The 22,522-nt window shown below is 46.6% G+C and overlaps 1 protein-coding gene across 1 annotated transcript; it reads right to left on the bottom strand.

Moving 5' to 3' along the window:
- Nucleotides 1-740: 740 nt before the first annotated feature.
- CSRP3 (cysteine and glycine rich protein 3) lies at nucleotides 741-19,712 on the bottom strand. Its single transcript, XM_032359500.1, has 6 exons — nucleotides 19,600-19,712; nucleotides 10,743-10,882; nucleotides 5,698-5,866; nucleotides 3,872-4,004; nucleotides 2,632-2,725; nucleotides 741-1,057 (listed from the first exon to the last, which is right to left on the bottom strand). Exons 2-6 carry the CDS (start codon nucleotides 10,852-10,854, stop codon nucleotides 981-983), a joined length of 585 nt encoding a protein of 194 aa, XP_032215391.1. The 5' UTR covers nucleotides 10,855-10,882; nucleotides 19,600-19,712; the 3' UTR covers nucleotides 741-980.
- Nucleotides 19,713-22,522: the final 2,810 nt, after the last annotated feature.

A 22,522-nucleotide genomic window follows, 5' to 3' on the forward strand; every position in this document is an offset into this window, starting at 1 on the left:
GAGGGGCTTTGTCTATACGATAACTTGTGTCGTCAGCCCCGAAGTAAGTGCTCCTTTTAAAAGAAAGCCTTCTTGAGCCTTGGAGCAGAGATGAACCCATGATTTTGTCTAGACACTAACTTGCTTTCATTTCCTCTCAGAAATCAGAATTCTCCCCGGGGGCGGGCGAGATGCAGTCGTCGTTAAAAGCAGAGCCCCAAGAAAATATGCACGCCTGGGCTGCTGAGAACTTGCTGAGGAGGCAGAGACATTAATTGGCTGCATTTCATGGGTGAGGCCGGCAATTTGACGTAGGAGAGGGTTTCAGAAAATTGCTAAACCCTAGGGAATTGTCCCAGAATAAAAGAAAATCATCCTCCCGTTGTTTATAACACAGAAGCAAACTCCACAGTTTGTTGCCATTTCCGGGTTTCCATGAAATGTGTGAAGATTGCGAAGCCCCTCGTAGGACAAAAGGACTGACGCTTCAGCAGTTTTTTGGTTTTGATGTTCCTTCCAGAATTCGGTCTCATGTTGTCTGCTTCCTCCGGAACCCCGTTTCCTTCTCTGCCAGCAGCGAGAAAGCAGCTCCGCGGGCAGATTCTGGAAGCCCGCTCTCCTTTGCCTCTTGTTCCTCCTGCTCACACCGTCCCCAGGTGACACCGAGATTCATGACATCCTTGCAGTGAGTTTTTTGAAACCCCTCTCTTTTTCCCTGAAACTCGCCCTCTATTCTAGAGAAAAGGTACAGAGACACAAGGTGCCGCCAAAGCATTTATTGCCTCTCCCACCCCCAGGTGTCAGAAATAATAACGCATTTGTTACAGGTTAAACTGTTAATACTCTTCCTCCAAAAGTGTTTCCTAACTTTGGGTAAAGACTATGATCACTTCTGAAGAGAAATACTGCCCGGGCCCCAACAAGGGGATGATGGGGCCAGGCTTCCCGTCTGGCAGGAGGACTCGGCAACTGTGAAAGACTGGTGGAAATACACGCACTTTTCACTCTTTCTTCTCCACTTGTTGTGTGAGGCCTCCAAACCCAATACCTGTAGGGCCAAAATTTTTGGCATAGCAAACTGTGAACGAGAGGGGTGGGGTAAAAGGGAGAGAGAAAGGGTTGGTTAGACCATCATCACGCTTCCTGGGGTCTGACGCAGCCCTTCCAGCTCTGAGAGGCATCCTTGTGACACATGGATTCCCAAGTTAACTTGGGAGTACGTTGAACTACACGGACTTTCAATCTGATGATAAAGATGGTTGATACTTCTGGGCACTGAGGACTCAGCGTTCACAGGCATTTTCTCATTTGCGTGAACGTAAAGTGGCCCCTGCTTGCCTGCCAGCCTGGTCCCCTCCTGCCTCTGCCTCCTTCCCGACACCCCAGGCACACGGAACGACCCAGGGTCCCTGGAATGAACCGCAGTGCCCTGGCTTGGGTGCCGGTGCACGCACTGCTCCCCGTTCCTGGAATGTCCCCCACCAAAGCGCACATTCACCCTCCAAGACCCGAGGAAGCTCGTCTTCCAAGAAGCTTCCCCTAATGCCCCAAGCTGCTCACTCGCCTCTGGGTGCTGCCGCACTGTGTGGTACTGGGGCTTTGTTCCCTTGGCAGCAAGGTTGTCTACATGTCACTCTGTCAGCTGACTGCAGCAACATTTTAGGGGTTTTGGCCTGCGAATGCTAAGGACCCTCTGTGCCCTCCACTGTCGGAAGAAGGCACCTCCCGTGGGATAATGCGTTCCTTTGCATTCCATCTCCTCAAGAGCAAAGCTTTGGCATCCCGCGGTCTTGATGAGGAATGGCCTCCCTTCCCCATGGCTCCTCTCACTTCATTCTACCACACGCACTTGGAGACCGAGGGACACCATCATTCTGTGCAAGGGTGGGAGATTCCCCACTGAGAAACTGTGGCTCTGGGGCTGAGGGGACAGCTCCTTGCCCCTAATGCGTCCCTCCCTTTTCTTAGCATCAGAAGAGAGCTAACCTCTCTTTCTTTCTGCAAGACAAAGGGACCGTTGGAGGCATCTGGGGGTAGAGCAGGGAGGGGAGGAAGGAAAATCTGTTCCTCAGTTCTGTCCCTGCGATCACTAAGGGATACGCAACATTAGAAAGAGAAACGCCAGGAAGGAAGAAGAGAGAGCAAGAGTGGGAGGGAGGGAAGGTATAGTCTGTCTTGATGAACTAGAGAGAGGTCAGACTCTCTAAACTAATGAACTGTTATTTAATCTAATGAACTAAAGAGAGTTCATTCTCCCTTAGTCACCCATAACCACCGCTCAGGTAGGTAGAGGGCGTTTGGGTTTTCAGAAGGGAATGTGATGCTGTTTATTGAGGCCTGTAGCCTCTTGCAGGACCAGAGTGAGGACCTTGTTTCTCCATGTCCCCTCTCCCTTCAGGCTGCTTTGAACCACTGAGCATCTGAAAGCGTCTGGTCTCTCCACCACATGCTGCAATGGAGAGGGCCAGAGCTGGGTCGGGGGGTGTGGAATTCTTTCCCTCTGGGGATTTTGCTCCCCATCCTGAGAACCCAAACTGCCCAGGCTGAGCAACCGTGCCTCCTGGCAAACACAAGCCTCTTGGCTGGACACAACTTATCCTCTGAGAATCCTCCTTGGGAAAACATCTCATGAGAGTCCCTGGAACCACTCACCTTTGCAGTAAAGTTCCCCATCTTTGTCAGTGACGTTCGTGGACTCTAGACTCTTCCCACAGATGGCGCAGCGAAAGCAGGTCTTGTGCCAAGGCTGAGGGGCGCAGAAGAGTGGGAGAGCTACGTTAGTGTGGGGGGCAGCACATTCTGTTTCCGTGTGAGAGCTCACCAGCAGCATATAAAGGAGTGCCACTATCTTAATCTCTCACACGTCTCATTGACCCCAGAATAATTTTTCCAGGGGTTCAGAGAAAATGGATTTGGCCAGCAATTCTCAGAACCCCTACAGATAAATTTATCAAAGTGATCACCGTGTGTATTCCGTCAGAACACACTAAATAGAAAAGGGCTTCCTCCTTCTAGAAGATCAAGGTATAAAGTACAGAGAAAGGAACTTGGGGGCACTGAATACGTTCATTTACACTGAATATAAAGTTAAAGAAGAAAAGAAGTGAAGAAAGAAGGCAATTAACCAGGAATTCAGCTTTGCTTGAACTCTGTATGATTCCCATGGAAGAGAGTCACAGGGCTTGGATCTTCACAAGATGGCTTCCTTCCGCACGCCTGCCTGTCCCCCAGGCACAGCCTTGGGTTCTCATACATCTTCAAGGAGCCAGTCTTAGGGTGGAGACTGCCCTCATATTTGAGATCAGACACTCTCCAGGACCCTTGTTTCCACCCACCCCTCTCCGCTTCAGTATAAATGGGTTTTTGTTTTCCTCCATAAGGCCCAAACCCTTCGGCGAATACCCTGAAACCAGAGCTTGTAGGGCAAGTGTGCAGTAATGTCTCAGACATGGGGTGACTCCCCTAATTGCCAAGACCCTTGTGAACAAAGATGCTTCTCACTGCCCTGAGGGGTCTGCTCTATCCATCTGTGGTGACTGAATTACACAATGATGATGGGCTCACAGGGCTGACACATTTCTGGAAGGATTTTGGACACAGAAGGACAAGGGGCTCATGCACCTTTGTATCTCCAACCTTCTAGCTGGGCGCCTTCTGCCCAGTGGACTGAAACTTGTTGCATCGAGTTGCACCAGTTCTAGTTTCCAAGGGCTCTGCCAAGTGGCGGCCACAGCCCAGGAAAGGGGGTGAGGATGGGTGGCTCCTAACATGGCTCCCGGGAGCAAAGGAGGATAAAGGGCCTGGCTCCCACCTGTGCACAGTTCCTACTCTCCTCTCTCATTCCTCCTGTGCAGATGAGCAAGTCCCATTTGACTCCCATGGCAGTCCTTACCTTGCCACCTCCCATCACCTTCTCAGCAGCATAGACTGACTTTCCGCATCGGGGGCACTTCTCTGACTCTCCAAACTTCGCGGTGAACTTGGAAGGGTTGCTGGTGGTGGCTGAGCGTGCAGGCTTTGGGGACCTGGTGGGAACAGAAAAATAAATGAAACCTATAGACCTTGTTGGCAAAGGGGGCTTAGCTGTGTGACCTTGTGCAAGTTACTTAACTTCTCTGTGCTTCAGACTCCTCTTCTGGGAAAGGGGACTAATCATGGTGCCTTCCTTACAGGGTTGTTGAGGAGGGTTCATGAGGGGACATGAGGAGAGCACCTAGAAGTCTGAGTGTCTCCTGGGAGGTAGTAAGGGCTAACAAATCTTGCTGTCATTGGCTTAAATTTTTCCTTTCCCTCGTAAAGCCTTTAGTAAGGGTTCCACGTGCATTAGCTTGTGTTGTTGTTGTCATGTTAGCATTGCTGCCAGTGTTTAGATTTTTCTGTACCATCTCAAAGCCTACTGGTCTGCTTTATGGAGTGAGCTCTGAAGATACTACAGAGCAAGTTGGGATCTTGACAGTTGATCATAAGCAAACCTCAGCCCAATACACTGATGTGTCCTTGTCACGGTTCAGGTAGTCATCCTGCCTCAAAGGGTGACCTTTCCCAGTGTGAGCGACATCTAAGAAGCACAGAAAACCCCCACCTCATTTCCATCTCTGTTGGTGTTTCCTTGTATATTTACCACTTGCTTCTCATCATAACCTCTAAGACAGGCAGGGCTGGTTGGGGGAGAGCAAGGGGCACCAGCCCAAGGTCAGGCAGCTCATGACTGGTGGACTGGGATGAAACCCAGGTCTGTGGACTCTTGTCCCTCTTGGTGTAGCATCACAAGGAAGCCCTAACAGAGAAGAGTGGGTTTCAAGCAGCGTGTGGCCAAGAACGTGGTCGGTACCTGTCTTCACTAAACAGTGTTCAGTTGTTCACTGAGTGATGAGAAAAATTCAAATGACTGGTCATACATCCCTGCACTATTTTCCCAGGCTCTACCATGGCCTAACCTCTTTGGAAGGGGCCAGATGACAGTTTAGATGGTCTAACTCTGCTCTCTGGGGGAGGCCCTCCATGGGCCACTGTCTCGGGTGACCCTTTCTGTCTAGTCCCACTGTGGAGCTGAGCCTGGACACCAGCTGGCCAGACAGCACTGTGGGCGAGTGTCTGTCGGTCTGTACTCGGTTTCGGGCTGGAAGGCAGCGTCATCATCAAGATCGTAGGCCAGCCTGGTAGATGGCGCTTGTACAGGGTGATAGTCCGGCTTCCCTTGATCACGCCGGCGGAACGTCAGCACTGTGTGGTCAGTGGGCAGCTAGGGGGGCCCACTGCCCTCCCTGCAGACCCACCCTCCCTGTGATGTGGATGTTAATCATATTACAGCCCGAGGGGAGAAATCTTTTAGTGACAAGCGCACAGTGAATGTCCACTGCTTCCGGGCCATATGTATGTGATTTACACCGAAACACTCAAAGAGGAAGAAACGAGACTCCATGCAGTTTTGGCAAAGGTCAAACAATGGAAAAGCTGTACTTTCTGGGTTTCTCTTGACATGCAAACCAAGAGCCATGGTGTAAAAGTAATTGCTCTTTAGAAAGGCAGATAATTTGAAGAGAGCCTTGGGAGAGATGACACATTGTTAAAACTTGGTCAGACTGAGTATTCCTATTGTTGGCAAGTCAACAGCTGAGACCATTCTCCCACTTCCAGAAAACGTTGCTATGGGAACAGAATGAACTGTCCCGATAGCTGGGGCTCTACCGGGCTGGGAGAAACAGGGCAATAACTCACTGTTGGAACTGGAGGCCCAGATGTTCGCCTGTGTCCGTGCTGAGGCAGCCAGCGCCTTGTCCGTACCCGATCCCCTTGGGGCCGTACCTGCGCCCATAGCAGACCTTACAGTAGATCTCGGACTCGTGAGCTGCAACCGTGGTGCTGTCGAGAGCCTTTCTGCAGGCCACTGCCGGGAAAGGGAGGGTCAGGGGGCTGGGGCCATGGCTCCTCCCCACCTTCCCTGAAGCCCTGATGCCATACTCAGGGCCAAGAGACCCAGCGAGAGGGGCCCTCTGGCCAAGAGCACAGCTCTGATTCCTGACCCAGAGCACTCTGAGCTGTGGACCCCACGGCACCCCTGATTTCATAGGTGAGGAAACTGGGAAGCAGAGAAGGGACAGAATGTGCTCAGTGGAGACCATCTAGACAGAGGGGGAGGCCAGGATTGCAACGGGCTTGTGTGGTCTTGGACCAGCTGAGAATATTGTCCCTGAATCCGAACAAGCTGAATCCCTGAGTGTCTCAGCCCAGATGACACCAGGAGAGTGTGTGTCTGCATGTGTGCAGGGGTGGGTAGGGGATAAGGGGCTGAGACTGGGGGTGAGTTTATTTCCCCTTAATTTTATCAGAATCAGGGTCCAGCAGTTTCTCTACTTACCATGGCCTTTGTTATGCAAGGAGACAGCTACCACTGAGGCTACTTTTCATCCAGTTCTGGAAGCAGGAGGTGGTGAAGGGGTGGACCTTCAGCTTATATTGGCTTAGCCCCGGGTCACCGTACATTACCCAGTATAAAGTATCCCCCATAATAGAAAGGATATAAGACAAGCCTCCATTTTCCAAAAAGAAGATATATAGAGAGAAATTTTTTGGGTTTTTGTTTGTTTGTTTGTTTGTTTTGCCAATTTGAAAAAATAAACTCTTTCCATCTAAAACTAATGATATACTATATGTTGGCTAATTGAATTAAAATTAAAAAAAAAAAAGAGGGGGCACCTGGGTGGCTCAGTGGGTTAAGCCTCTGCCTTTGGCTCAGGTCATGATCTCAGGGTCCTGGGATCAAGCCCCGCATTGGGCTCTCTGCTCAGCGGGGAGCCTGCTTCCCCCACCTTCTCTGCCTGCCTCTCTGCCTACTTGTGATCTGTGTCTGTCAAATAAATAAATAAAATCTTTAAAAATAAAATAAACTTTCAAGGATGACAATGAAAGTGTTAAAACCTCCTAATATTTAATAATATCAATCAATAATAGGTTGATTTGGAGAGTTTCCTTTTTCAAATCTTCCACAAATTCAGGAAATGAGTGTATCCAAATTCTTTCTCCGCACCTTCACCGGTCTCCCTATTACCGGTGTCTTTTTGAGGCAGCTGACTCAGCTCTCCAGCTCCCCGCTTCTGCCTGCATCTTTCAGGGCCAACCCTGTTTATACTTGAGCGGGAGGCTGTCACCTGCAATTTGTGTCTCAACCAGAACTTCCTATCAGCATCACATTCAAACAGCTTTAAAGAACATGTAGAGGGCACTGGGTGGTTCAGTCAGTTAAGTGTCTTGACTCTTGATTTTGGCTCAGGTCATGATCTCAGGGTTGCGGGATCGAGCCCTGCATCAGGCTTGGTGCCTGCCGTGGAATCTACTTGTGATTCCCTCTCTCCCTCTGCCACTAGCCTCACTGGCACACTCTCTGCCTCTCAATAAATAAATAAAATATTTTAAAGAATGTAGGATTTTGTAACTTAATAAGTCACTGCATTGCTTATAACAGTGATCCTTAAAGGTTGTTTAAGGTTGTACTCACTGCTTGTCATAGTGAGGTTGTAGCCCCAAGAATGAATTAACATGTGCATTCATTTACTTACTTCCTTTTTTGTTTTTAAGCCGTTCAAGTGACCTTCAAAAGCTGTCCAGCTTTGAATGAAGTTGTTGCAGAGTACTATGCCTTCCCCAAACTGTATTTTATTTAAGAACATAGTAACTGAATATGAGAGTGGGGAAGCACAAAGTTGTGGACGAGGGGCTGGTGGTTGTATGGATGGGGAAACGAGTCTATGGAAATTCATTGAACAATTATGTCAACATTGTATGTGTTAAAAATTCCCTGTAAAACAGAAAATCGAGAGACTATCCTACAGCATGAGATACTTCATAAGGCTTTGAAGACAAGGCAAACCCTTCTTATGAGGAATAATTTTTGGAGAAAAATGCCTTGCATTTAAATATATATACTGTCTATCTCTACCCTTCTTATTACTGTCAGCTGCAAGTCTCCAGAAAAGCATCTCCAGTATTCAGTGGTGTTCTAGACTCTGAGTTCCTTGAGGAAAGCACTTTTACTTTGATATCCTCAGAACATAGCATGGGGCCGGCACGGAGTTAGTCCGCTGTGAACGTTTGTTGAATGAATGAGTGAGTGAGTAGATGAATGCACACAGGCCCATGGGAATCATGGTCAGTGACTTGTCCATGATTCTCAGCATGTACGTAGCAAAGCCATGACTGGCCTCAGGGCCTCTGACCTCTGCTCCAGTCCATCCCTCCAGGACTGTGTATACCCCATCATGCCTGCATCCTTCCTATAGCCACACCCCCTGGGGCCTGACTAGCTTCTGCACCCAGGTGCCGCCGCAGCTACTCCCTGCTGTGTATGTGATGGGCGGTCAGTGCAAGACACACCTATTTCTATCACTAATTACAAACAAAGAAGAATATAAAATACCCCATGAATGATGTGTCTGTTGATTACATGTAGAAATTATAATTTTTGGACATATTAGTTTAAATAAAATGTTTTAAAATTAATGTCACTTCTTTATACCTTTCTAAAAATATACCTACTAGAAACATTAAATGTATATGTGTAGCTTGCATGACATTTCTTTCGGACAACACTGGTAAGAAGGATGAAGGTTGTCTAGAAGTTTGGAGGACACTGGCCAGAGGACAAGCTAAGGTAGGCTCTGCTTTTCGGAATCCTATTCATGACAACAACAGGTTGGCCTGCAGACAGGCACGTCATGGGGTGGTAAAAGAGAAAAGCATGTTCCTCCCCAGGATCCTTCTGTCCACTCCCACAGAAATGTGTGCTGCTCGGATCCTCATCCCACCCGTGAGTTCTAAGGACAATATCAGAGCATTAGAAGGGCTGTACCAGCAAATGCTCACATCCCTTCCATCACGGCTCTGTTGAACAAGACATCTTCCTGCCACTTGAGGAAAACAAGACACCCCTGACCATGGAAAGCTTCCCTACCATGTCCTGTTCTCACTCAGTAAAGTGGATCAGAGGAGAACAGAGGCCTGATCGGGAACCTAGTTTTCATCTTGTGACAACACAGGTATGGTGGGTGCTGTTGTCTCCGTTTTATAGATGGGGAAAGTGAGGCTCACGATGGTGGAATCACTTGCTCAAGGTCACGCACTTTTACGTGGCAGAACCCAGACTCAAGACCTAGTCATCTGTACTCTAATTCCAGGGATCTTTCTGTTATTCCTCGAACCGCCTCTTCTTAAAGAGCACTAGGTGTTTTTGGACAAAAGCCAGAAGGTCATAGAAGGCACTCTTGAGCAATGACTTCTGGGTAGCTGGAATAATAATGTTGAGTCTGATGGGTGTGTATGATGACTTAAAAATAATTACTCATTGGGGCGCTGGGCGGGGTGGTTTAGTCAGTTAAGCGTTGGACTCTTGATTTCCGCTCAGGTCATGATCTCGGGGTTGTGGGACTGAGCCCTGTGTCAGGGTCTGCCATGCTGGGCATGGAGCCTGCTTAATATTTATGCTTTCCCTCTCCCTCTGCCCTTCCCCACCTCAAAAAAATTACCCATTGCTAGAACCCAAGGCCTTAGTTAATCCGCCAACCCAGACACTCAGAGCTGTGTATCCCCTGTTCTTCAGTGAGAACTCGGTTTGCCACAGAAGATAAGAGATCATGGGAACTCCTGCAGTGGGTAAAGCAGTATTATTTCTGGCAGCTTAAGGACAAAGTGCCTCCAGTCCTTGAAGTTCTATGTTAAACAGTTTGGGGCAATGCGATGCTTTATGGCCACTAGGCTAGATCGTGGAGGTCGTGTGGGGAGCCACGTGTATGGGGGGGGTGGTCTGCCAAATGTCCAGCAAAGCTAGCCCTTAAGCCAGACCTACAGGAGCAAAGCAAGGAAGGCAGGTAGCCAAAAAAGACTGTTCTCCTAGAACTAGACTAGCCATTGAAACCTCTAGAATGAAGTCATGTTGAAAGGACAGGACTGAGGGGTCTGAAGGTACAGGTTCTACTCCAGGCTCTGCTGTAGCTGTTTAGAGATGAGAAGTGATTTGTCCAAAGTCATGGGTCAGTCTGGGCCAGACTTCCAGATGGACCCCGGGATTTGTATTCCCCCCAGTTTTGGCATTTGTGCATCTGTATCCAGCTGATGATGGTAAAGATATCCTTTGTCAGCCTACTGGTGCCTAGGCCCCAAACTCTTCCCTTCTGGACTGTTCTAGAATCGGCTGCATTGCCCCTCACCTGACACAGGTTCTTTCTTTCGGAAAGACCAGTCATAGCTGGCTTCAGAACACTGGCCAGTGGGAACACCCTAGAGCCAGATCCATCCTGGCTCCAGATAAGCAATGGCTTCCTCTCTCTGCCAAGTCACACTTTGTAAATGTTGCTACTGGGTCAAGGTTCTCAGCATGGTGGCAGCAGCAGGCTAGCTTGTTCTGACTTTGAGCAGCAGGGAAATGGCCTCCGAGCTGGGCAAGCAGTTGGCAAGAGGGTGCTCAGGAGAATACCATCCATTTAGGTGGGGACCCAAAGTGATATTTCTATTTTATAAAAATAAACTCCAAACCCCATGCCCGATGTGGGGCTCGAACTCATGACCCTGAGATCAAGAGTCAGACACTTAACTGACTGAGCCACCCAGATGCTCCCAAAGTGATATTTCTATTAAGTTCCCAGGTACTGCTGCTGCTGTTGGTCCTTGGACCAGAGCCTGAGGACCACTGATACACAGTATCTGTGGCTAAATGTGAACTTTGAAATGCCCTCTGGGTGCTATGGGGCCCTCGTGCTGTTCACCCGACTCACTGCAGTGGAAGCAGGTCTTGTGGAAACTCCTTCCATTGCACTGGATTTCTTCTGCGTGGTAGACTGTCTTTTCGCAGGCGCCGCATTTTGCTCCTCCGCCCCAGTTTGGCATCTTGAAGACCTTCTGACCAAGGTCAAGTCTAACAGGATATAAAGGAAATGTACTCTGAATGTTGGTAATCTCAGGAGTGCACTAGTGCCTGGTAGTACTGTGGTCTGAAGACCAGATCCAGCCCCAGTGTGTTTGGTGTTTCGTGCACGCATGCGTCCATGCGTTGAGCAAATACTGTGTGTGCGTCTCTGAATGGGCTCGGACACTCAGATGCCTCTGAGCCAGTCACTTTACTACTTTAGGACTCAGTTTCCTCTTCTGTTAAATTTCAGTAGCACCTTCCCCTAGATACCTCTCAAGGTTCTTGGAAGGAATAGATGAGCTAATTTTGTATATATAAAATTGTAAACAAATACTGAATATAATTTTTTGTATCTGAAATTTTAAACATTCCAGTGGAAGTGGGGATAATCTATGAAAAGGGCATATCTTCTTACCTAGCTTGGTGCTTCTCAGATCACATCAGATCTTGCTACTCTGCAGATGCTGGTTTGGTAGATAGATGTGGGTGAGGCAGGGAATTCTGCATTCCTAACCGTGTCCAGGCAGTGCTGATGCTACTCATAGTGGACCATCGTTTGGGCAGCAAAGCCTTAGCTAATCTTGCTGATAAAAGTCTATGATAGATAAGCTCTCCTATTCAGATTTATTCCTCCTATCCCTTAGACCCAAGCAGGAAGCACTACACTAGCTGAGTAGTCTGAACACCTGCCTTCTGCTCTCAGAGCTCCTGCCAGTGGCCGTGGGCAGTGAGATGAACTGCATGGCTTCTCTTAAGTCTGCCTCCCCACCTGTGTTATGAAGAGAGTCATTCTTCCCCCCCTATACACACACCCCATTTGGTGTGTATATAGCACCAAAGGAAGGGACTTGGCAGAACTCACAGTGCCAGGTGTGATCCCAGGAGCTGGATGATAATGCCACGTGTCCTCCCACACCCTTCCAGGACGTTCTGCAGCTGCTAGTCACAGCCCCAGGTCCTCGTTGTCTCCTCGCCATAGCATTTGAGTGAGAGATACCAGACAAGTAGGGGCATCAAAAAACAACTTTCCCTTTCTTTCTGCATCTATGCATAAGTATGCATCCAGTTGTTACTTTTCCCAGAGCAGAACTAAAATCAGCCATCCATAGTCAGTGAAATTTCTGAAATCCTTCCAGCTCTGTGGGGCTGAATTTTCTCTGAGATCCTTTGGTTTCTAAGAAGCCTGGTATGTCATCTTGTCATTGACACCAAGCACTATCAGGCCCTTCCAAGTGGCTGCTTCTGACCTTCTCTTTCCCTTCTGGGAAGCCAGTCACCTTCTTATAATAGTTGGCGATTAATGCTAAGCCCTCCTGAGTCAATGGTCCAACAAAGACAGATTTTGCTAAGAAACAGAAAGCAAATAGCAAACAGGCCACTAAACCTGATACCAGAACCAAAGGAAACATCTCTACCTAAATGTCCCTGTAAAGAGCTTTCCCATTTACCAAGAACAGCATGAGGTTAGCCAGGAACATCCTACCCTTCCTCTCATAGGAGTAGGCCCTTCTTTTTATTCAATAGGATTTTAGAAAATACTCTTTAAACTTTTTTTTAGAGGAAACATCTAGTGCATCTATTTCTGTAGTTCAGGTTTTTGGAGGAAAGAACAATGGATTTTGAAATGAAAGGCTTGGAATCAAGTCTACATGCCTTCGCTTACCACGTATTTACTACCTACCTATCATGTGTCAAGCACTGTACTAGGAACTTGGTGATGGATCAAGGGGAAGAAAACGTATAAAAATAAATAATTTGTGTCACCTAGAATGAGAAGACCACATTCTAGAGGAAGAAGCAGGAACCAGAATACTCTGTACCAAAGAAGAACCTTATGAGAGCACTATGCAAACTCAAAGGAGACTATGGCTACCCACGTTTAGACTGGGGGTGAAAGACACGAGTTGTTGGAGGAGTCCATGTTGACCTTCTGTATGGTGAATACAAGTTTACCAGATAGAGAAAAGGAGGAAGGACATTTCAGGTAGAGAAAAGAGCACACAGAAAGGCATATCTTAATATCTTCTAAAAGAGCCCAAATTGCTTATTTTTGACTCCATTAAAAATTTTAGGTCTCAGGCGCTTGGGTGGCTCAGTGGATTAAAGCTTCTGCCTTCAGCTCAGGTCATGATCTCAGGGTCCTGGGATCTAGCCCCACATCGGGCTCTCTGCTCAGCTGGGAGACTGCTTCCCCCACTCTCTCTCTCTGTCTATTTCTGATCTGTCAAATAAACAAATAAATAAAATCTTAAAAAAGAAATTTAGGTCTCTACGGTTGATATAGATCTTCAAGGATTGACCAACCCCCTTATTTACAAACCAGGTAAGGTAAAAGAAATAAACATTTGGGAATATTTTCTTAGCTAATTTCTTTTACTAAGATTCACCCTTCCCTAATTAAAGATGATACATTAAAGAATCACATAGTTTTCTGTTCATGTTCATTTTGATCCTGGATTGTAACATAATATAAAATAGAAGAGAAATGTAATACATATCTGGAAATGAGACAGTGACACTAGTGAAATTAATGAGATGGAAAATTTCAATGAAAACAAGCCTAGGTCACATTTCTTGTCTCAAATCTTTGGTGGAAATCTCATTGGCATGGCCTGCAAGTTCATGGTAGCCAGAGACAGCCCTTGGGAGGATGTAGGCTGGCGCATTCAGTAATTGTCCACACATAATACTTTTCAAAGTGAGGATAAGATTACAGATAATACCTTCTTAAGAACGTAATGGATCCTAGCACAGGTTATTTTTTTAAGTGATCATAAAATATCTGACATACATGTATTAGGACTTGAAACCCAGAATAGAAATCTGTAAGCATTTTACTAAACAGGTGCTGAGTTCCATTTTTAAAAGTTGGAAATGTAGCTATGAAGATTAAACACAGAAGACATCTCTGATTTCTTCTTCCAGTGCTCAAAGGCCAAAAGGCAGAGGGTGTTGTAAAGCACCTCGGAAGACATGGGTCCTAGTCTTGACCTTGTGACCTTGAACTTGGGTGAAATATGATGGAACTGAAAGCAGTATTGAGCTAGTCACAGGCAAGGCATCGTTACCCCCTTTACTTCAGGCTATTCAAATAGCACCAATCTGCTAATTAAATCACCGTGATTTGAAAGCACATTTAAGTCCTGGCTCATAAACATAACCTTTTCAGCCTCCCACATTGCTTTGGAATTCCTGTGTCTCAACACTCTGCTAACCAGGCCCAGAATGTGAGTTTATACTGGCAAGATACCAAGGGATGGTTCATTTGTTTATCAGCGTTGCCTGGCACAGGCGAGGGTCATTGAAGGTAGGATGCTAAATATAGGCTTGCCTGTCACTCAGCCCCATCTGCCACCTGGGTCACAATCTCCATCATATCACCTGGCATTACTCCCCAGAGCCAGTCCTGGAGATGGCTGTGCTGTCACAGAAGAAGTCGAGGGTCAGGATTGAAATGGGGGACAATCTGGGGCTCCTGAAGATAAGATAGATTGCAAGTTTTGCTACATTGGCTAGGAAGAGGGTGAGCTCCAAACTTTTAGCTACCCAGATCCTGGTGAGACCTGTGTCAGTTTCCTCATGAATAATACTGTGGGAACTGTGATACCAGGGGTATGCCACAGTGTGCCCTGGGAAAGCACTGGATCAGATGCAGGAGGCTGGAGTTCTAGCTCCATCGCACCTCCTCAAAGCTGTGTGATCTGGGGAAACCAGCAAAGCTCTCTGAACTTCAGGAAACTTTCTCTAAAATGGGCATGAGAGTCTCATCTGTTCCACTCTTGCTGGGAGGATTGAAACAGTTCAAGTACCTCAAATCCCTTTGTAAACCATCAAGTATTCTAAAATGTGTGAATTAGGGGTTCAGTTGGTTAAGCAACTGCCTTCAGCTCAGGTCATGATCCCAGAGTCCAGGGATCAAGTCTGGCATCGGGCTTCCTGCTCAGCAGGGAGTCTGCTTCTCCCTCTCACCCTCTCCCCTCTCATGCGTGCTCTCTCTCTCTCAAATAAATAAATAAATAAAATCATCAAAAATAAAATTGTGAGCTAATTAGATTTGCAGTAACTCTGAACTGTCACATCTCAATTTGAACTTTTAAACGAGTAACCGCGCTATGCGCCATGGCACCGTCTTCCTACTCCAGCGCTCACCGTTCGTCTGTTATCAGCTGTGGATCTGAAAAGTGATCCTTAGAGTAGAAGTGGGTGGGGGAGACAAAACGGGCACGGAGTGACTCAGTTTCTTCTTTATAGGGGTCTGCTAAAGAATGTTGGAGGGAAGGGAACCTTAGGCCATGACTTCAAGCAGAAACTATTAGTGACAATGCCATTTCTGGCTCAGCATGGGTTCATGTGGTCACCCTTTTAGAAGCCTGATTCTGCATAGTGAGTTAAATTGTCCAGACTGGCTCAAGCCAAGATTTTGTATCATGGGAGCATATATCTGGAATGTAAGCAATAATTATCAATCTAATAATATTACTATTGAAGCTGAAGTGTGTGGTGTCCCTTCGGCCAGGCACTGTGGATTAGCTCACTCTGTCTTCAAGGTAGACACTATTACAAAAGTTGCCTTTGGTAACTTTTGGGAAATGGAGTCTTAGGGAAATTATGTTGCCCACGGTCACATGGTGAGATAGGAATTTAGGTCTCTGACTCCAAAACTGTGTTCTTACATTAACATTAGTGGGGCGTCTTGGTGTCTCAGAAGGTTAAGTGTCTGCTTTCAGCTCAGGTCATGATCTTCAGGTCCTGGGATCGAGGGGACTGACCCTACTGATCTGGGGAGCCTGCTTCTCCCCTACTTCTCCCCCTCCCCCTGCTTGTGCTCTCTCTATCTCTCTCTCTCAAGTGAATAAAAAAAAATCTTTAAAAAAGTCAACAAACAAAAATTAGCTACTCTTTATTGTTTCCTCCACGTTGGTTGCTTTGTATGTACTATCTTCAATACAACAGCCCCACAGAGCAAATTTTGTCATCTCCATTTTACCGAGGAGAAAACTGAGACTCAGAGAACTTGAGTGACTTCTCTGAGATCACACAGCCCACAAGCAGCAGGGCTGCAATTCAGACCCGAATGAAGCCCGTTCTATATCCCATGTCTCTGCTTCCAGCACACTGGAGAGAGCATAGGGTCAGCACCTCCATGAACCAAACCTCCCAGCTGATGGGAACTGGGATCTGACTGACCCCCTTGTCACCGCACAGGCCAGAGTGTACTCATGGGTGGGAGGATCAGGGAGCCTGAATTTAATTCAGTAAAATAAAAGCCTCCCTAAGAGTCATTGCCATTCAGACATGGAGAGAACTCCTTCGAGGCTGGCGAGTTCCCTTTCACCGTTGACTTTAGCCCAGCGGGGCATAGCTGCCCACATGACTACTGGGTTGTGAAGCCCCTTCAAGGCTCCTTCAGGCCCTGAGACAGGTGTAGGGATCTGAACAGCGACTAGAGCCTCACCTTGCAGAAATGCTGCCCAGTGACAGTCCCCTCTCAATCATTGCCTCTTCTCTACGGTCTTAATCCAGGTAGGTGAGATGGCATAGTGAAACAGCACGGGCTTTGCAAAGAACCCGGCCAGGGCTCAAAAAAAGCTGTCTGCCGGACCCTGGACAAAATGCTCCAAGTCTGTGAACCCCACTGTCCTGTTCTCATGCATGTGAGGACAGACGAGAAGGCTTGTCTTCAGAGGTTTCCAGGTTAGAGAGGATCATTCTAATATCTAAGGCACTACATACACAAATGCATAATACATGGCAGGTGTCTAATCATTTTGTTGCTTTCCTTATTACTATTATTATTCTTACTATTATTATATGATATCCAGCTTTTAAATCCATTTTCTTAAAACAAGCAAATCTTTCCTGGCTTCTTCTCCGTGGCCCCTGTGGCTCAGACTGTGAACCCACTCTTGTTTCTTAGCTTTTAGAGCGTGCTGCCCCGAGGCGCACATGCAGCCCGGCCAGGGAGAGAGCTCCCTCACGGGTGGGGATCCGGGTGCCCGGTGCCAGACACGGCATGCCAGGCAAAGTCCTAAGCCTGTGCCCCAGGACAGCTGCTTCCTTGCTTTGGCAGCCCCGGTGCCCAACACCAGCTGACCTCGCTGGCGATGGGGACATGGAAGGGATGCAGCCAGCCCCGGCAGAGTCCTCATGGCCCGGGGAGACCATGCCCTTCAGCTTCCCCGTGTGGGATACTCAAGGTCACTGGCTTCGTCCTATAGTTTGAGCAGATGAATGAAGTCCCCTGTCCAGAGGCCATTTTGCCAAGCCTGGGGAGCCGCTGTTGCTTACTCCCAGCACAGAAGTAAGCCCGAGTGTTGGCTCTTGTCCCTGAGAACTCTGAGAAGACACACCTGCCCGCGACAAACCACAGCTGTGACACGCAGGTTACCTTGCACCTTTTCTGAAATCACCTCTGACCTGTGGCCGAATTTGACTTTCAGAAACTCACTTTGCTCTATGTTGGCCCTGACACGTGTTTTTAAAGAGCACAGTGCCCCCTGGTTTAGATCCTGGCTCGGCCGCTTCCTGGCCACGTCTAAGTTAATTACTTTGCTTCCTTGAGCTTTCATTTCTTCCTCTGAAGAATGACTTCTCATGGGACTTTCTGTGACAGTGAAATAGTGTTCCGTGCCTGCGCAGGGCAGTAAACAGCCCACAAACCATATCAGCTCAATCCTTTCCCACCACGAGGTCCACGCTGAGGCTCAGAAAAGGCTCCCGCGCGTGGCCCTTGTGACCCTCCACTGCGGCAAGTAACTGTAGCTTTTCACGTTTGAAGCCGTCACACTTCTCTTTGGCTGCGAAGCCCAGCCCTGGCTATGGTACACCCAGACATCTGAGCAGCTTGCTTCTACCGGGAAGTCTGCCTGCCACGGAGTTGTGTTTCCTGTGTAGTATATTCCCTGTCTGTGTCCTTCCTCTTATAAAGCAATTTAATCATCTTCTAACTCCCGGGCACCTTTTTATCTACCCTGACCTCTGGGCTTTCTTCTTTACACTTGCACTTAGTAGGAAATCTTCCTACAGCCCACTGGCCTTGGCCTGGGGCCTTTTCTGAAAAGGCACGCGTATTTGCATGGTACTTCCTGTAGTCCGTCTCCTTGGATGCTAACAAATCCCTCGCAGATAGATGGCCTTAGCTTAATCTGACTGGGCAGAACATAGAAACTCTAGAGAAGTTAAATGATGTCCAGAACTGGGTTCTGAACCATCTCAGTAACAGATGCTATTTTCTTCTATTTCCTTCTTCAGATTCCCAAGATTTCTGAGTCTGTGTTCTTCCAAGATGCTGTCTCTACCTCTTTCAGGAGGATTATGGTGATTGGCCTGCTGAGTGATCACTTTCCTCTCTTTCTCCCCATCTCTGTCTCTGTATCTCTGTCTGTCTCCTTCCCCTGCCCCCTGGGTTCTTTCCTCTGTCTCTAAAGGATGGCTTGTGTGCTTGGGCTGCCGAGCACCTGTCTGCCTGAGCAGAGCGAGCACCGGGCCCTGGGGGTCAACTGCCCTCTCTGACAATAGTCGGGCTCATTTTAATGACCAGCTTGATCAGAATGGAACCAAAACCAGGTCAGAGGAATTCATTACATTTTCTGGGTCATATATACTTTGTGATGACTTGGAGGTACCCAGCATTGAGATTTTGGTCCCCAAAGTGAACCGAGGACAAAGGCTCTCTCTATTTCCCCACCCTCCCCTGCCCTGGTGCTGCCTCCCCACCCCCAACCCCAGCCCCAACACACAAGATGGTCACCACAAGCTCATTCAGTTGGGTTGAATTACTGCAGAAAGGCGAAGTTCCTCAGATCTGTCACCCAGCTCCTTCTTGGGGTTGTCACTGGCCCAGCACAGGGATGGGAACAGAAATTAGAGGTGGCGGCTCTGATCTTTGGTCAGCATCTCCACTCAGACTATTGCTTAAAACCACTTCTCATTCATTCTCCGTCACACTCACGCCTGTCGTTCAAACGCTTGACTGAAACCGGGAGGAAACGCTGGGAATCACCCCTCCCCCTCCACAGGGCATTCTCCTCCCATGAAATAGAGTTTTAATGGATTTTTCAGTGTAGCAATGTCTTTTGGGGGACCTTTTTTGGGGGAGGTTGATTTAATTTTAAGTTATTAGAAGCAAGCCTGTTGCTGTACCTTCTTGGGATATAACATCTATTTTAAACCAGCAAATTTCACTGAGCATTGCCTGTGCGCAAGGCAGGTATGGTGAATGATAGAAACCTGTCCTTCGCCCACACCTTCTGAATAGCACGATCTCTTGTCGTCTGAGCATTGGAAAGCTGGCTTCGGCGGTATTGTGCACTTTGTAACTGTTTGGGACAATATCACCCTCACAGAGAAGACCTGAAGGCAGGAAGTTTTCCAGAGATCCACGTCCAGTCGTTATGCGGTAGTTCTAGGACTGGTATGGTGTTTTGATTAAGACACTGGGAAACATTCCAACGTGGAAATAGTCTTAGGCCAAACATTATCCCTTACTCATTTCTCTGTGAGGTTCCCTTGAACCCCCCAATACTCATCCCCCTTTTGGGAGTTCTGTTAAACAACTGCTGGGTCCATAGCAGAACAGCTTGAGCCCTCCTCACACAGAACCAGAGTAGACACTGGCACCTGGGACGCAAAACACACCCTTAACTCTAGAGGACTCTTCCGAATCCCACCCAGCCACCCAGCCAGCCTACCCCCAGCCCAAGTGTCTGTGTCGCTCCACGTACCTGCCTGTGCGGTCTCTGTCGGCTCAACTGAGTATGGGGGCTCTCGTCCTCTTTAAATACATGGAGGCCGTCCCCAGCATTGGCCTGTGGAGGGAAGGGTGGGAGGGAGGCCGAGGGGAGAGGGTGAATGAGACATGAGTAACACAACTGCTATCAGACGCTGAAAATAGCCTGTGACCAAAGCCCTGAGTTTTGTCCCCCTCACGCCAGCTGTGAGCCCTTAGAGAACAATATTGCTTGGGTTCTGTTTTAACTGCCAGCTGCCCATGGCACTAAGGGATCAATCTGCGGAATGTAAATTTCTGATCAAGTGGTCAGAACAGCAAAGAAGGATTTTCTATTGAAAATCATTTTTCCAGGCTCCGACTCCCCTGACCTTCCTGGAAATCAATGCAGGGTACCTGCAAATGAATCATGAACCATATCTGGAAGGCCTTTGGAACTCCGAGACACAGGTCACGGCGCTCGTGAAGAGAACTCAGGGCTAAAAATAAGAGTGATGGGTGTCTGAAATGATACTTAGATAATCTCTCCAAAGAAGCTTGGAGGAAAAAAGGTCAGCTAATCATCAGGGGCCTGGCCCTCCATGGCCTGCCATCCTATGAAGAAAAGTTTTCTCTCAAAGGTTTTGAATCGCTGCATTCATCATCTTTTTCTACTTAAGAATTTAACGGGCAGTGTGTCATATTTATGACAAACCTTGTCATAAATAAGCCTCTATGAAACTAGGTTTTCTTTGGAGGCCCAGTTTCTCTTTGCCTGATGTGTACATAATTTTGGTTTTCTTTTTTCATATTTTTGGCTTTGATCAAGCATCAAGGACACATATGACTTATAGAATTTGATAGGTGACAAGAAGTTCGGGATTTAAGAAACTTATTTTTCATGTTGTCTCTGAGGAAACTGAGGCACCTCACTTGCCCAGGCCAGGTTCTAGGCAGGTTGGCGGGGTCCAGATTGAAATCCAGGCCATCCACCTCTCAGGCAAAGGTACTTGATACTCTAGCATTAACCTGGACGTTGAGGTTAGGTGTAGGTAGTATCCAACCAAGAGGTATGTGAAATCCAGCCCTCCGAAACGGCCATATTAGCCCTTTGGTTACATGCTCACAAAGCAGTTGGTTGTGTGATTGAATATTTCCCCGTAAGGAAGGTTCGGGTAATTTTGTAAATATGGACACAGCACAACCCCATATGAGATGTCCTTGATCTACATTTATGTGTAGAAGTATTCATCATAGAAATGGGGAAAGGGCAAGTACTCCAAAATGTTAAAGTTAGAAGGAATTTTAGAAGTCTTCTAAGATAGCAGCTTACAAACATTTGTAGGTTTTTAAGAATAATAATACTTTTTCTATAGACAATCGTAAATGGAACATCAATATATAAAGCAGATAAAGGAACTTCTTTGCTTGAAATAAGTAGGTGGTCTTAAAGTCTCACTCACATAACTTTTCCCTGAATCCCCTAAGGCTTCTAAAATACTTCTTTGGTGGGGTGCCTGGGTGGTTCAGTTGGTTGGGCAACTGATTCTTGATTTCAGCTCAGGTCATAATGTTGGGGTCCTGGGATTGAGCCCCATTATGGGCTCCCGGTTTTGCAGAGAGTTTGCTTGTTTCCCTCTCCCTCTGCTCCTTCCCCCGCTCACTCTGTCTTTCTCTCTCAAGTGAATAAATAAGTCTTAAAAAAATAAATAAAATACTTCTTTGTGGATGCCTGGTTGGCTCAATCAGTAAAGCGTGAGACTTTTGATCTTGGGGTTGTGAGATCGAGCCCCATGTTGGGTGCAGAGATTATTTAAAAATAAAATCTAAAATACGTAATACATATATACACATAAAATACTTGTTTGGGCAAAATTTAAAAGTCACAAGTGTGGCCCACCACTTTCATTTTATAGATACAGATATTAAGGGCCAAAGGAGGGATCTGTCTGTTCACAGTGAAATGCAATATATATAGTCAAATTATTTCCAAAACCAGAAAATCTGGGATCGAGTTTAATGCTTCTGACCCTTAAATAAAATATTTTTAGTTACATAAACAACACAGGAATGCATGTTTATTGTGAAAGACTAAACAAGAAGTTTGTATTTAAGATAAAATGTAAAAGTGTCCTCCCACAATCCTACTTTTCCCCTCCCCGCCGAGTGAATGACTAACAGTATTTTTAGTTTTACCTAATTTGAGTCATCTTTTAAAAGGAGATTTTAGCCCATTCACATTTATTGTGATTTTTGGAGATCATATATATATATATGTATATGTATATATATATATATATATATATACATATACATATATATATATATGGACTTATCCCCTTAATCTTCTTTTATGTTTTACTTCTATAATGTTACTTTTATTTCTGGCTCTATTCTGCTTTTTTCCAATGAGATGAGAAACTTATAAGAACCTCATCACACTTTCACTATCACCACCTTGCCCTCTCCCTTCACATGGGTCTTGTGTTTACATATCTGCCTACCACATCCCGTGTGTAAATCATTTGGGATTTTACTTCCAGGTTGTAATTAGTTTTGTTCATTATGCATCAGTAGTTGTTTAAACCTAGTTATAAATATTGCTGCTTTCTTCATTCAACTACTGTTTCTTGCATGTTTTTTTGTATCCTCCATTTTTAATTCTATGAGTATATGTGTGATAGAATGCATTCTCGATTAATTCATTGAGGAAATCTGTTGTAAATTAAGTAAATTCTCACCTAATTTAAAAGCCCTTTGTATTAGATTGCTAGAACTACTTTAAGAAATACTCTACACTGGGTGGCTTCAACAACAGATATTTATTTTTTCACAGTTCTGGAGACTTGAAGTCCAAGATCAAGGTGTCAGCAGGGTTGCTTTCTTCTGAGATCTCTCCTTTTGAGTTGTAGATGGTTATCTTCTCCACATGCATCCAT

Source organism: Mustela erminea, chromosome 9, assembly GCF_009829155.1.
Source record: "Mustela erminea isolate mMusErm1 chromosome 9, mMusErm1.Pri, whole genome shotgun sequence".
NCBI classification, from domain to species: domain Eukaryota; kingdom Metazoa; phylum Chordata; class Mammalia; order Carnivora; family Mustelidae; genus Mustela; species Mustela erminea.

Excerpts from the sequence above, each read along its gene's own strand:
- CSRP3 (XM_032359500.1), bottom strand. The coding sequence starts at position 10,854 with ATGCCAAACTGGGGCGGAGGAGCAAAATGCGGCGCCTGCGAAAAGACA. Across the intron at positions 5,867-10,742 it reads CAAGACCTGCTTCCACTGCA|TGGCCTGCAGAAAGGCTCTC; the intron begins GTGAGTCGGGTG and ends CTTTCCCGGCAG. Across the intron at positions 2,726-3,871 it reads AGGTGATGGGAGGTGGCAAG|CCTTGGCACAAGACCTGCTT; the intron begins GTAAGGACTGCC and ends TGCGCCCCTCAG.